General features: G+C 31.6%; 2 protein-coding genes across 3 annotated transcripts; both read left to right on the forward strand.

The window, feature by feature from the left end:
• Nucleotides 1-1,537: 1,537 nt before the first annotated feature.
• On the forward strand, nucleotides 1,538-8,652 carry LOC105836622 (serine/threonine-protein phosphatase 4 catalytic subunit). Of its 2 annotated transcripts, none has more exons than XM_012680786.3 (6): nucleotides 1,538-1,760; nucleotides 2,034-2,323; nucleotides 3,890-4,042; nucleotides 4,947-5,198; nucleotides 6,754-6,992; nucleotides 7,763-7,892. In XM_012680786.3, exons 2-6 carry the CDS (start codon nucleotides 2,174-2,176, stop codon nucleotides 7,890-7,892), a joined length of 924 nt encoding a protein of 307 aa, XP_012536240.1. In that variant the 5' UTR covers nucleotides 1,538-1,760; nucleotides 2,034-2,173. The 2 variants fall into 2 exon arrangements, with proteins under 2 accessions (XP_012536240.1, XP_012536238.1); XM_012680784.3 differs by having other exon boundaries at nucleotides 1,539-1,844; nucleotides 7,763-8,652.
• A 1,844-nt stretch (nucleotides 8,653-10,496) lies between these two features.
• LOC105836621 (eukaryotic translation initiation factor eIF1) lies at nucleotides 10,497-13,893 on the forward strand. The gene is made up of 3 exons (XM_012680783.3): nucleotides 10,497-10,707; nucleotides 11,106-11,263; nucleotides 12,563-13,893. Exons 1-3 carry the CDS (start codon nucleotides 10,680-10,682, stop codon nucleotides 12,707-12,709), a joined length of 333 nt encoding a protein of 110 aa, XP_012536237.1. The 5' UTR covers nucleotides 10,497-10,679; the 3' UTR covers nucleotides 12,710-13,893.
• Nucleotides 13,894-15,607: the final 1,714 nt, after the last annotated feature.

Here is a 15,607-nt window from a genome sequence, read left to right on the forward strand (position 1 = left end):
AGTGCTCTAACTAAACGCTTGTGGTACATCTCTGTTTACACCATGACCTAGTTTACACCGAACACTTGGTACGCGTATCAAATAGTAAATAACTAGTGAATGTGTTTAATCATTGGCTGAACAGCTTAAATTCACTACTTAATACGCGTACCAAGTGCTCGGTGTAAACTAGAGCCATGGCTGCATTCCGAGATATTTACTGTCAGTACTGAAAATCTACAGTATATATAACGTAAACTATAGATTTTCAGTACTGGCAGTGAATATCGGAACGCAGTTCATATACGATTAAACGAACCAAACAGACCAAGTGTTTACAGCGTGCTAAAATTTTTTGATATGTGTACCAACTTGGTCTGATACTCGTATTTCAGGAATACCAGACCAGAGCGTACTAAAATAGTCCATGAACGTTTACACCGTGCGCATTAAGCGATTTAGTACGAATATGGTGCTTGGTACGCGTATCAAGTACTCGGTGTAAACTAGGCTTTTAGCGTTTTTTATTTGTTGACTTGACTCGACTCCGGGTCAATGGTCTGTTTCTTTTATCTTCATTTCTTACACAGTTTTTGCAGTGGAAAAGAACAAATTATTGACTCGGAATCGGGTCGAGTCAGCAAATCGAAAACGCTATTACCCCCGATTTCTTCACGTCCAGTTATCTTGCGGTTAAAATTATTCAGGGGCTCGATTCTTGAATTCATTTGCAAGAGAAACGTATTCGCAAATTCTGTTATTACAGAAAAGTTGAAAATTTATTGGCTATCGTATGGCTTTTAACCAATAAACTTGCAACTTTTCTGTTAGAGCGGGTATTTGCGCATACGTTTTCTTGCGAATGAATTCAAGAATAGGGGCCCAGGGGCTCGATTCTTGAAGTCATTCGCAAGAAAACGTATGCGCAAATACCCGCTCTAACAGAAAAGTTGCAAGTTTATTGGTTGAAAGCCATACGATAGCCAATAAATTTTCAACTTTTCTGTAAGAACAGAATTTGCGAATACGTTTCTCTTGCGAATGAATTCAAGAATCGGGGCCCCGGGGCCCGATTCTTGAAGTCATTCGCAAGAGAAACGTATACGCAAATACTCGCTCTAACAGAAAGTTGTGAATTTATTGGTTAATAGCCATACGATTGCCAATAAATTTCTAACTTTTCTGTAAGAACAGAATTTGCGAATACGTTTCTCTTGCGAATAAATTCAAGAATCGAGCCCCAGGGGCCCGATTCTTGAAGTCATTCGCAAGAGAAACGTATACGCAAATACTCGCTCTAACAGAAAGTTGTAAGTTTATTGGTTAATAGCCATACGATAGCCAATAAATTTCTAACTTTTCTGTAAGAACAGAATTTGCGAATACGTTTTCTTGCGAATGAATTCAAGAATCGAGCCCCAGATCCATGCACGTGATTGGTTAAACTTGATATTTATTCTCTGGATAACTTTATTGGGAAATGAATCGGGCATTAGTCTTTATCCCCTCCCCATACGACCCCGTATGCTATACTGGGGCCGCAATCTGCGATCGCTAGCTGGCCAGTGCTGGCGGCCGAAAACTTGCACCACTAGTTTCGAGGGGGAGCAAGTGCGGTGAATATTTCGCCAGTACGGAGGTTGTCCCGTTCGATTCTGTTCGTTTAGTCTGTTTAGTCCGTTGTTTTATTATTAGAGAGACTTTGCGGCGGTTTCGTTCATCTGATGTATCGGTCACAGCGGTGAAACTCCTAGGCTGACGACAACGAAGACGTAGACAGCGTATGTGTATAAATCTCTTCGCGCGCGCTGTGCTTCGTTACCCGCTTGAATTTCGAGTTTTATTCAATAGTTCAGGGTTGCCAGGTTAGAAGATTTTTCTTCAAGTTTAGGTTTTGTATTATCAAGGATTTTTTGGATAAAGAGTTAAATTTTTAGAAGAAGAAAATGTATGCAAATAATTTGCGATATTTTTAAAGAAAATTATAATAATTTTTAAGTATATTAATTTTTTACTATATTATAAATATTTATTATCTGATAATATTGTGACAGCTATTTCACGGTTTATCACGCGTGCTCTTCCGCAAGTCCTGGCACATTGGTGGAGACGGGGACAATTTGTGCGGGCACGTGAGAGTCGTTGACAAGCGCCGGTTGCGCTTTCCAAGAGCAGTTCGATTTCACGTCATACGATGGCCGAGTCCAGTGATCTGGATCGGCAGATCGAGCAACTGAAGAAGTGCGAAATTATCAAGGAAGCAGAGGTCAAAGCCCTGTGCGCGAAGGCGCGGGAGATCCTGATTGAGGAGAGCAATGTGCAACGTGTCGACTCACCTGTGACAGTAACTATTTTTATTTTCTAAAACGATGTCTACAATGAGATTTTAAGCCATGAGATTTAAGCTTTATGCTTTACACTTTAAGCTTTAGACATAAGGCATAAGCCATTAAGTTATGATGTCTACAATGAATGTAAACTTATAACTTTAAGCTATTAATTCACTGGGCTGATCTGTCTTTATTTTTTATAATTTCTTTGTGCATATATTGCAAAGGAAAATCCAATGTTCTGGTTGTTCATTTAATAACAAATATTTTAGTTTTGAGCATTTCTCCAATATTTTTTTATAATTCTACTTTTAATTTTTTTAATGTTTTATTATATAAGATTGGATTCTCTCTCACAATAGAGATTAACATTCATTCAGATTCGTTTAGATTACCATTTTCATCATTAATATTTTTGTTAATGAAATTCAGAGTTAAGTTAATATAAGTAGGTAAATTAATATATTTTTTAAACTAAATTAAGTTAAAGTTAATGGATTATAAAATTAATTTAGTTAAGTTAAAAGTTACATGAGCAGAAAATTAACTCAGTTAAAGTTATGTTCAAATTAAATTAATTTAAGTTAAACTAAAGTTAATTTTAAGAAGCATTATCTATATTAAATTAAAAACCCTTATAATTTATTTAAGTTAATTTATCAACACAATTATAATATCAATCATAAAATATATTTAATATTTTATTTGTAAATTAAGTTTATATAAAATAAAAAAATTTTTGTTTTTATGCAGAAATATATTTTTTTAATAATTTTTTTGCATGGATAACATTTTTCACTTAGGAAGAAAGTTAATAAGTTAAAGTTTATATGTTTCAAAAATAACTAGTTAAAGTTAAAAATTGAATTATTTAAAATTAACTAAATTAAGTAATTTTTTTTTAACTTTATTATTGACTTAATTTTTTAATTAGTTACTACCCAACTGTGTTGAAATCCATATTGGATTCATTGTTGAAATCCATATTGGATTCATTGTTACATCTATCCATGTCTATCACAGCTACAGATACAGCGCAATATCACACTATCTGTATTTACTCTCGCTTTTGATTGGTTATCACATCACGCTCAATTGTAAACTATAAGATTTTATATAAATGAAACTCTTATTCAAGAATATGTGCGCTTTCCGGATCTTTACATTATTTGAATCTTTGTTACAATTGCACTTGATAAAGATCTAAATGTAAGGTCGAAACATTGTGCTTCTTCTTTGTATGAATAAAAAACTGGCCAGTTTATTGACTGAACAAAAGGAGTTTCATTTATATATTTTTTCTCGACTGGTGACTATAAGAATCACTATATAAGATTTTAGCCCCAAGAAATGAAATTTTGTCAAATTGCTTAAGGATGAAGTTAAATTAAGTTTTAAATTAATTAAGCTATGGTTAAATTAAGAGTGAAAAAGTTATATGGATGGAAACAACAATACAAATTAATGTCTTGTGGCTTAAAACTTAAATGTAAACATCACTCAAAAGCGTTTAAGGGTATTGTAGAGTGGAAGTGATTAAACATGTTAAAGCACGCTTACATGATTTGTTTTTTTTATAGGTTTGTGGAGATATTCATGGACAATTCTATGACTTGAAGGAATTGTTTAAAGTAGGTGGAGATGTGCCAGAAACAAATTATCTTTTTATGGGAGATTTTGTAGACCGAGGTTTTTATAGTGTTGAAACGTTTCTACTTTTACTCGCGTTAAAGGTATGTCAAAGTATAAAACAATATGGTTTTTAAAGAGGTTCTCCAACTTAAAAAAGTAGAAAGAATTTACATGACTTTTCATATATATGTATTTTAACCACAGAGATTTTGATATTGCCCTCTTCTAAATAATAAATAATAAAATTTAAGCAATAAAAATTATAACTTAATTTATTATATAAAAAAATATTTTTAACAATATTGAAAAGTATTGATGTGGAAAATATTAAGAATTATTTTTATTATAATTTAAATGTAGTAACACGTGATATTTTTATTAGTATGATATTTAAACAGAATTACATATGTATACATATATGTGCGTGCGCGCACACACACAATATATATATAATATAAGATATGATTCATGAACATTTTGTACCCTTATCTAAAAATAATACCGTGAAACTTTATTTTTTATGTCCAAAATGTTCTTTACATAAACATACACTATTATTTCTTATGTATACAATAAATATAATTAAAAAAAAATTTTTAATTTTGTTTGTAATTAACTTAAAATTTTTCTTTTTGTAAAACTCAATGCTATATTAGAAAATTAAAGAAAACTATAACCAAAAAATTTTGAAAAAATTAGGAGTACCTATATATTAATCATAAACTTATTCTAAAAAATCAAGATCTCTTATATTATGTGAAAACATTGGAGTATCTTTATAATTATTTTAATATTTGGATATTGAAAGACGGGTTTTTACTTTAAATTTATAATTTTAATACACAGAATAATATTAATATAATAATAACAAAATATATCATTTAATAAAATATTATTTTATATAATTTTTTATTTTTTTATATCTAATAAAAACTGGATTTAAAAGGGAAATTGGAAACAGCAGATATTATAATATAAATTTATAGTTAATGTTTTGTCGCATAGGTTCGTTATCCTGACAGAATCACATTGATACGAGGGAATCATGAATCACGGCAGATAACGCAAGTTTATGGCTTTTATGACGAGTGCTTACGCAAATACGGCAGTATAACAGTATGGCGGTATTGCACAGAGATATTTGACTATTTATCGTTATCTGCTATTATTGATGGCAAGATCTTTTGTGTTCATGGTGGATTGTCACCTAGTATTCAAACATTAGATCAAATTCGGACTATCGACAGAAAACAAGAAGTGAGTTCCTTTATTGTGTTTTATTCGCCATAATCTTTTTCTAATAATTGAATGTTTATATTTTTATCTGCTAAAGTTACAGTTTTAATATATGAAGGATTACTACATCACTTATTGAACAATTGATAATAGATGATAGTTTAAAAAAAATATTAAAGTAATAAGTTTTGAAATAATAAATAATAAATTAATATTTTTTTAGATTTAATTTTTATATTAATTTGATTAAAGTATTATTTTTTATTTGATAAATTATGTTAAATTATTTTTATTTCAAATAATTTATTTATTGACTGGTGCAATGACTTTACTTGATACATCCATAGATATATAGATGAAGCATAAGCTTACTTTTGCCTTGGTCCCATGATTATCTACCAAGAGATTAACTTCAAAGATTATCTAAAAATACCTCTCTTGCGCATGCGCATTTCCGTATTTCTCAGCAGACGGCCAATTAGACGATAACAATCCGCCGAAAGAAATCAATTGCGCATGCGTGAGGGAAGAATAATTGCCCCCTTTCCCCCACTTATCTTGGGAAAATTAGATAATGCTTCATCTATATATCTATGGTTACATCACAGTCACGGATGTATAGGTTAAAGCTTCCAAATCGATTTTATTATATAATTGCTATTTTTATAAAAAAAGATAGTTTTTTTATCTATTTCCTTTGAGTATATATTTTTTTATTTCTTATTATTTGATGACTTCTCTGTCCTTCAAAGATCGGCATACTGTAATTTGTTTACTTTCAGTTATCTTGATTTATGTTTTTATCAGAATGGAATATTTTTTTAATTTTTCAAAATTTCTAGTATATGCAAGATAATAACTGGATCAAACGTCTGGATTTTTTGCTTGACAAATTAACTACTTTAGCACTGAGCTATTCTACACAATACCTCAAAGTTTCAATATTAAAAATTTAAATTTAGTTGTTTTAAGTAAAGATATTCGAATGTTTCGAATTTGAAAATTTCGAATAATTTGAGTATTTTGAATCATCTGTGATTTAATCAATCGAATTTTGAATTAATCGTCTACTTTGATGATTTTATATATCTCTCGCAAAACAAATTAGGATGTGCTTGACAGCGCGTAATAATTCTAATATCTTGTTTATCAATCTCCAACCTTTTTTATTATTTCTAAATCTTGGAAATTATTCAAAAAAATTATAAACACGATAGACAATTGTCTTCGTAAATTTGCCTCAACATTTTATATAGATTTGTAATAAGTTTACAAATTTTCTATAAAACAATTTAAAACAAAATTTAAAATTGCTATATATAAATTTTTACTTAATAACATTTTTTATTATTTTTTTTTAATTTTTGTTTAATTTTTTTATAGTTTTTATAATTTTTTATTAAAAAGGATCTGCAATATTATTGAAAATACTTTATTATTTAAACTACCATGTAATATGAAAATTTGATTTGGATTCGATTTGTATTTAAATCAGAGATTCAATTTAATTCGATTTGACCTCACAAATGCTTTATCTAATTTTAAAATGTTGAATATTTTTTATTTAATAACGCAGGTTCCTCACGATGGGCCAATGTGTGATTTGCTGTGGTCGGACCCCGAGGATACTCAAGGCTGGGGTGTATCGCCGCGCGGAGCCGGTTATCTTTTTGGTAGCGACGTGGTAGCGCAGTTTAATTCCGCTAACGATATCGACATGATATGCCGAGCCCATCAGTTAGTAATGGAGGGCTACAAATGGCACTTTAACGAGACTGTATTGACCGTCTGGTCTGCGCCAAATTATTGTTACAGGTGCGTAATATTTGCATAATTTCGTTCTCTAAAACTGTACTTTGAACTTTGAATTACTTTTATTACACACAGTGACTTATACAAATCAAATTTATTATATATTACCTTCATAAATTTAGTACTTAAGATTTTCTTACATTTCATGAAAAATCAGGCATTAAAAGACAAATTAAAAATTCTATCTTTTTTCTTCATGCAATTGCGATGTAATGAGAGAGATGTAATGCGAGAAGTGAAAAAATCAAATGTTCAAAACTTACAAACGGTAATATGACAATTATTTAATTAATTAAAAAAAAGAATTGACTAAAATAGTTTTTTATAGTTATATATAAACAAATAATTATCTGTAATCTCGCTACAGATATTTTTATTTACAAATTTCAAAAGAAATTTGGAACGGTGACTGCATTCAGCAGAAAAAGCAGCTTTGCAATTGTTAAAATGTAAAATTCTTCAATATGGTTGATTCTTGCCTTTAGTTTTTGTTGAAACTGAATGTATAAAGCAATTATATAAAAGAATTTTGCAGTTGCAAAGCTTTTTCTGCTCAATGCAATCATTGATACAATTTGATCAGTTTTGCAATTACTGCATATTTTGTCCTTTCAAGTTTTTTTTATTTTTATATACTTATTGTTTTACAATTTCAGAAAATACTATATTTGTTTTTTTTTTATTAATATATTTTTTCCTTATATTTAAATAATACTTCAGAATAAATATCCGAACATCTAGTTATTTATATCTTTTTATAATTATAATTTCAGATGTGGTAATGTAGCCGCGATATTGGAGCTAAACGAGCATCTGCAAAGAGATTTTACGATATTTGAAGCAGCACCGCAAGAAAGTCGCGGAATACCCAGCAAGAAGCCGCAAGCAGATTACTTTTTATAAACGAGCTGTTGTAGAGTACAAAAGAAACCATCAGAATCATGTCAGATTGACTTGGGGAATTTGTTTCTTCTTCTTCTCTCTCTTTCTCTCTCTCTCTCTCTCTCTCTCTCTCTCTCCCTATCTATCTATCTATCTATCTATCTATCTATCTATCTATCTATCTATCTATCTATCTATCTATCTATCTATCTATCTTTCTCTCTCACAGATCAGTTTACGTTGATTGTGAAAAAGAGCAACTAAGGATGAGCGATTGAAGAAGATAATTTGCTATTATTCTATTATAGCGATATGATTTCCCATAATTATATCGAATCGTTTCTCAGACATTTGAATGAAACTGCGACAGTATGCTTGTAAGGAACTGATGTAAAATAAATAAAACTCGCCTCTCCAATTTAAGCTGATGTGACATATTATCTCGCACAACTTAAATTTTTGAAAAAAATGTTTATTATACGAGAAAGATGTTACAAGAAGAAACGTAAATTCAAACTTTATTTCAATAGAAAATATCAATAAAGTGTTCCTTAATAAGTTATTTAATTTTTGAACGAACTCCATCGAGTTTCTAAATTCTTAATCGCGTTTGTCGATTAATTGTAATTCTTGTTTATATATATGTACATTTTAGATACATTGAGCATAAAAGCGAATGATTTATAGAATTTAGTTGACTATTTCTTAAACATTTTTCTTATAAAATCGTTTGTATTTTGTAGACTTGATTTAAAATATAATTGAAAGGTTTGATTGATTTAATTGTCTAATTTTGTTTAATTTTACATTGTGCATATATACATAAATTTAACAAAAGCCAACATTCGATTCTTATATTTCAAATCATCTTAAATATTGTCTTACGATGTTATCATTTGTAAGCTGATATTTGTACTCGATTTTTATGTTTAAGATCGTCTTATCGTCTGCAGTTTTAAAACATCTTCTAAATTTATAGTCGTTTAAAGTAATCTTAAGATAAAGTACTTTAAGATATTACTTAAGACAGTTTTAGTATACAAGGTTTGATTATGGCTAAAGTTTTTGTATGAAATTACTTATATCTTGTTTATGAAAAGTTTGAAGTATAATTGAAAAAAAGATTTAGCTGTTTAGATATACTTAAACATTTTTTAATTATGTAACTATTCAACATATATCGACTAAAGTCAGTATTCATGGTTGAAGCTTATATTTAAGATTATATCCTACTGTCTTAAGATGTCATCAGAGTCGTATTAGCATTTTTAGATATTACTTGAAACGATCTTGAAAAGTATTAAAACTTAGCATTGAATACACATTTATGTGTAAAATATAAATATATTGTATATTTAATGTAAATTATGTTTTATATGTCATTTATTTAAAAAAATCAGTAGATCATAGAAAATTCAAATTTCAGTAAAAACGATCTAATATCTTTAATTTTTAATATTATATATTTTTATTTTATTAATAAGTCAAATATATTGGAATAAAAGCTTTATTATTTCAAGCATATAACCCGCGCAAAAGTCGCGCCCCGTACGTGCCTACTAAGGGAGCGTTCCCACCGAGCGCGTCAAGGTGCCTTTTCAACGCTGACGCTCGACGGGTAACAACCCGACAATTTCCTCAAAAAATGGAGGAGTGATGTTGGTACTAATGAAAGTCCGTAGGCACTAAATTTTAATTTTTATGATTGGTAAAACTGATTCAGTAATAAATATGTCAGCGCGAAAACAAAGACCTAGTTTACACCAAGCACTTGGTACGCGTATCAAATAGTAAATAACTAGTGAATGTGTTTAATCATTGGCTGATCAGCTTAAATTCACTACTTGATACGCGTACCAAGTGCTCGGTGTAAACTAGAGCAATATTTCATTGCTATTTGCACTAAATGCACCCATTTGATCGGTCTCCAACTACTCCCAGCTCCCAGCTGGGAGAAAACGAACGCAGCGTTGGAAATTCTCAATACTACCAACTTGACTTTTTCTCCCAGCACCAGCAAAAGCTATTTTTGAACGCACCCTATGTCTACCTGAACGCACCTTTATAGCGTTTTCGATTTGCTGACTCGATCCGACTCCGAGTCAATGGTTTGTTCTTTTCCACTGCAAAAAAAGTGATAAACTGTGCAAGAAATGAAGATAAAAGGAACAAACTATTGACCCGGAGTCGAGTCGAATCAACAAATCGAAAACGCTATTAGCTGAGGCTGTGTTTCAAAATTGCTGTCAGTACTGAAAATCTATAGTGTACGTAACAGAAACTATAAATTTTTAGTACTGACAGCAATTTTGAAACACAGCCTGAGTCTGCTAAATGCGCCCATTGTAAATCCGGCCTAACAGTTTTTGTTACGCGTGAAGGAATTTGATTTTTTTCAATAATAAAAACTATGATTAGTTCTGTTTTTTTTTGTTTTCATGTTTTCTGTTATCTTACTTTAACTTACTGCACCAGTTAAATAATGAAACTATAAAAAATATATATATTTTAATGGAAAGCATTCATATTTTCAAATTACGCGCTTCATGGTCAATCTCGATCGCTTTGGGAACGTGGCGATTGCAACCAACCCCACCCATCGCGCCGTGACAAATGCAACTTTTACTTCCGGCTGCGTACACGGCCATCGCGCTTGGTTTCGTCGACTCTGTTCTGTCCGGTGGTGTCCACGCGTCGTTTGTGTGCTGCTGATCTTTGGCGACGTCTCTGTACATCCTATTCCCGTAATCGCTCATCGTCTGCGCTCCGCAGTTCTATATCATCCGAGGGATCTCTTTTGTTTGTCGTATGTCCATCCAGAATCTCAACACATTCGGTGAGTAATGAAACGCACATTATCACGCGCTCCCCCTCTCCCTTTTCGAGCCCACATTCCGCTTCCCTATTGCCCATCTCTTCCTGTCCTCTCTTTATTCTTGTTATCTTAGCCTTACTGTATTTATTATCTTTGTGCACATTCTCGTTCTTTGCAAATGAGGGTGATAAAACGGCGCCCCATCACCTCTCGCGGAGCCTACTTTGAGAGAACGCCGATCAAAATGGCGACAGCGTTGCCTCGCAAGCGAGTGAGCGGGCGCGCACAGGAACCCTCCTTGCATCATCCTACGCAATCCATCCGCCGCCCTGGCTCATAAAATTACGCGCTTGTTTCGCTGACCTTTCCCCTTCTCTCCCCACCCCTCTCTCTCGCTTAATCCGTTGCTGTGTTCGTAGACCCCTTTGCGGATGCAATCAAGGGTTCAGACGATGACGTCCAGGACGGCCTCGTTCATATAAGGATCCAGCAGCGGAATGGTCGCAAAACTTTAACAACGGTGCAAGGACTCTCCTCGGAATATGACTTGAAGAAAATCGTGAGAGCATGTAAAAAGGTGAGTGTTCCCCCACGCTTCTTCCTCCCTTCTCTTCCCTGCCTCTTCTATTTTCTTATGGAAGGGAGGTAGGAGGGAGGAGAAGAGGGCGACCCCTGCCGATTACTTCTGTCCTCTCTGCCATCATCCTCGCAGCATGTTTCCTCCCACCACTGACTAGTCAGGTAGAACTAAAAATAGGTCTGATGCAAACAATTGTGGTGATACTTAGGTTGGACAGATGCAGTTTTGCAAGTCCTTCTAGAAATGTACAGCATCCAAGTGCATCTACAAGTGGTTTGACACTTGTTAATAAGGGAAATAATCTTTGTTTCGATTTGAGATCACTGATCATTGTCGATGACTTGGCTGTTTGCAATGGCTCTTATATTGTTCATTGGTATAAAAAATATTAAGTGTTATTCTCATTTTGATGCTATTCATTTCTAAGCAAAACAAGAAGTGTTTTATATTAAACATTATATATTTATGCAATGATAGATAATTATGGAAAATAGTTATCTCATACAATTGTGTTGACAGAAGTCAAATTTTGATTAGTTTATAGCTAAATTGATCTATAGCAAAAGATGGTTTTATGTAAAATTTAAATACCTTTTATTTATCTAGATTGAATTTATTTAGATTAAATATTTATTTATATCAATTATTTAGATAGAAAAGATCACATTTTTAGGGTCTTAGTTGAATACATCTCAATTTATTTTACATTTTAAAAACTATGTATTAATGTTTTTTAAAAACTGTGTAAAATCTTTTAAATAAAGTTTTTTAAAAATAAACCAAATTAATTGGACATTTTTAGATTCAAAAGTTTCAATTTTTTTATTATTAAAATGTTTTAAAAATGACAAAAATTGTATTATTAAATAAAGTTTTTAAAACTTTGTTTTTACTTTATTTAATAATAGATCAACTTATTTTATTTAAAGCTTTTTAAATAGAGTTTTTAAAATTTTACGAAATAAATAAATAAATGGATTTTAGCCCAAATATTTTATACTAACATTGTAATATTAAGTTATTAAAATGTTGGTTTGTAACTATTCTAAAAATTTGTAATCTGTTATTTGTAGTCTGCTGTTTATAATATTACTCAATATTAATAAAATTACTTGAATTTATAATTATCTCACTCTGATAAGTATAATCTGGAAAATTTTGGACGCTTTCCTTTGGGAGATAAAAGAACTGATATTTTGTGGAAGCAAAGCATCCAGATGAAACAGTCCCTATGAAGAAAAAAACGCTTGTTTTTAGCTCTGCTGATCACGTCGTTTTGTATTTATATTTTCATAGGAGTTTGCCTGCAATGGGACAGTAATAGAGCACCCGGAGTACGGGGAGGTGCTGCAGCTGCAGGGGGATCAGCGAGAGAATATATGCCAGTGGCTGACAAAGTCAGGTCTGGCAAAACCTGACCAGCTCAAGGTCCATGGTTTTTAATCGATTAACAACAGCAACAATATCACCATCCAATGCCACAGCATACTACTACAACAACAACAGCAGCAGCAGACAAGCTCCGCCTCTCGTCAGCGCTACATAATCGTCTCAAATTGAATCTGTATATCACTCACTAAACTCCTCTTGTGGGATTTCCTGATTATACTATCACGTCAACATATAAATATATATATATATATATATACACACAATATATATCCACACGCGCGCATATATATTTCAATAAAAAAAAGAAAACGAAACGGAGGGAAGTAAACAATAGAGGGTAGAGGCTAATAAAAGAAAGGAAGAAGAAAAGAGATATAGGGAAGAAAAAGGAGGATATATAAGCGTATAACTGGCGTATATACCCGTAGGCAATATATCTATTCTAATCAGAATCTTTCTCGAAATAAAAAAAATAAAAAAAGCAATACGACACACTGTAAGCCTTATGTTAGGTGATAGCAGCTGTTGAGGTAGAAGATTCCCTGCTTCGCGGCAGTGGATAGGACACATCCGATTTTGATAAACACCGAGGAGGCAAGAGGAGGAGGAGAGGCATAGATGAACGAGCGGTAATTAAGCAGCGCCGAATGGATGTTCGTTCTTGCATTAGGTAGTATGTATCTGGGCGCGATAGACGTGTTCCGAGAAGGTGGTAGAATTGTAGGTCAGTCGACTCTGCTCTCTCCCTCCTCGCGTCCGCCGCACTCTTCTTTACATCCTCTCGTTAGTAAAAACTATGAGATTTTTTTAAATGTTTATATCGAGAAAATTTTAGAGCGAGCGCGCGCGAGAGAAAAAAAAAGAAAGAAAAAGATTTCCCGCATTTGTTTTTCATTGTGATGATTTGTTGAATATTTGTGTAGTCAATTTTCGATTCTTCCTTTTGCGTAGAGGACATTCCTCCGCTCCCTCACCCCGTATCACGTCTTCGCTCTTGCTTCCTCCTTTTTAAGGCAGTAATAAATGACGAATTGTTTTGAAATAATAAGAGTTAATAAAATGTGGCTGTTCTAGATAAATAAATAATGGGTAAATGAATATGGCATGACCATGTTCTTCTCCCTTCTCTTCCTTTTCATTGTTCCAACTCTAAGATCGAAGTTGCTGTTGTAAAACTTGTCAACTATGTGTATGAAAAATTGAATATTTTAGAAATATACTAATTTTTTTGCTTATCCTATGTGATGCAAATTGTATGAACGGGTCCCTCATTAAATATGATAACTTGATATTCCTAATATTAGATAGAAAAAGTTATTAGAGTTTATAAATATATTGAAATGATATATATATATATATATATATATATATATATATATATATATATTTCATATACTTATCGTCATGTGATCGTGAGTATACGAGTGTTCGCCGAACGCATGATTTAGTTCATGAAAAAATTATTAGATAAGTTATCGTTGTTTATCGATTAGTTATGCTCATTATACTCGTTTCGTAGAAATCGTAGCTTCTTCGAATTAATTTACCAGGAGACATGATAACGAGATATCAAAAAATACTGATGAGAAATATTAAGAATACAGTTTTTTTTTCTATCTCTGGTTACGTGTTCTGCATAACAAATATTTTATTTATTTGAGGAATACATGGAAAGTATCGCGGAGTCAGCAAGACTGACTAGAAATGGTAACAAAGAATTGGAATTGTTAGAAAAATGAATATTCAATATTCGTGTTCGTTTATTTAAAGAAGAAAATGAGCGTGTTGCTTTTTGAGTGAGAGATAAGAATTGAAAAAAAAATTATTTTGAAACAAAATGGAGATTAAGAAGAAAAAAGTAGAAAAACATTTTGTTTTTCTCGTGATTTAAAAAATTTGAAGAAAGATTGAATTTCCCTTCAAGAACCATAATCAAAATTTCACCATTTTCTACGTTTATTTTTCTTGGATTATAATGAATTTAGTATTTCGCTAAAATAAATTTATAAGATAAATAGTAAGAAGAACAAGTGAATAACAAATTAATTAATAACGAGAGCAAGAAAAATAAATTGAGAAGGTGTTGAGAGACTCTAATAAGAAATATATTTCCCCTTCTTTTTTAATTCACAAAAAATGAAATATTAAATTTTTGTCAAACGCTATTGTTTTAATAGAATTTTTTTTGTAGATTTCCTAAAAAAGAAATATTTTTACGTTTTTCTTTTTTTTTTTTAATTTAAGCGTTACTAATATGAAGCGTTACCATTTCAATAGATATCTCAAATTTTCCGAAGAAAGAATAACAGGGCAAGTACTAACATTTCCATTTTTTAAAATAAAAAATTAACAAACTTTTGTAAAGCTCCATCAATTTTCAAAATTTCTTAGATTAAAAAAAACAAAGTAACTTATTTTTAACTTATTTTTTAATTAAAAGTTCAATATTTGAACTTTTATTAGTCAACGATACAATAGATTTTTTCGAAAATTTTTCTAAGAACTAACAAATTTTTTTATTGGGCGCGTTCAGCAGACGGAGCGGATCACTGAACGCTCAGTGATTCTCTAATACGATTGGTTTTTGCCTTTAGTTCTTCGTTGGATTTAGAAGCAGAAGCCAATCATAGTAAAGAATTAGGCCCGGAGCTTGATTCTTGAATTCATTCGCAAAAGAAACGTATGCGCAAATACCTACTCTAACAGAAAAGTTGCAAGTTTATTGGTTAAAAGCCATCCGATAGCCAATAAGGTTCCAACTTTTCTGCAAGAACAGAATTTGCGAATACGTTTCTCTTGCAAATGAATTCAAGAATTGAGCCTCTGATCTACAATAGAAGTAAGACTAGGCTAAAAAGGTTAATTCAGTGTAAGAAAGCTGACGTAAGGGCGTAAGCGAAATAAATTATTTTCATTTCGTCTTACTCCTACTCCTGTTTTTTTTAATGC

Source organism: Monomorium pharaonis, chromosome 11 (genome assembly GCF_013373865.1).
Source record: "Monomorium pharaonis isolate MP-MQ-018 chromosome 11, ASM1337386v2, whole genome shotgun sequence".
Taxonomy (NCBI): Eukaryota; Metazoa; Arthropoda; class Insecta; order Hymenoptera; family Formicidae; genus Monomorium; species Monomorium pharaonis.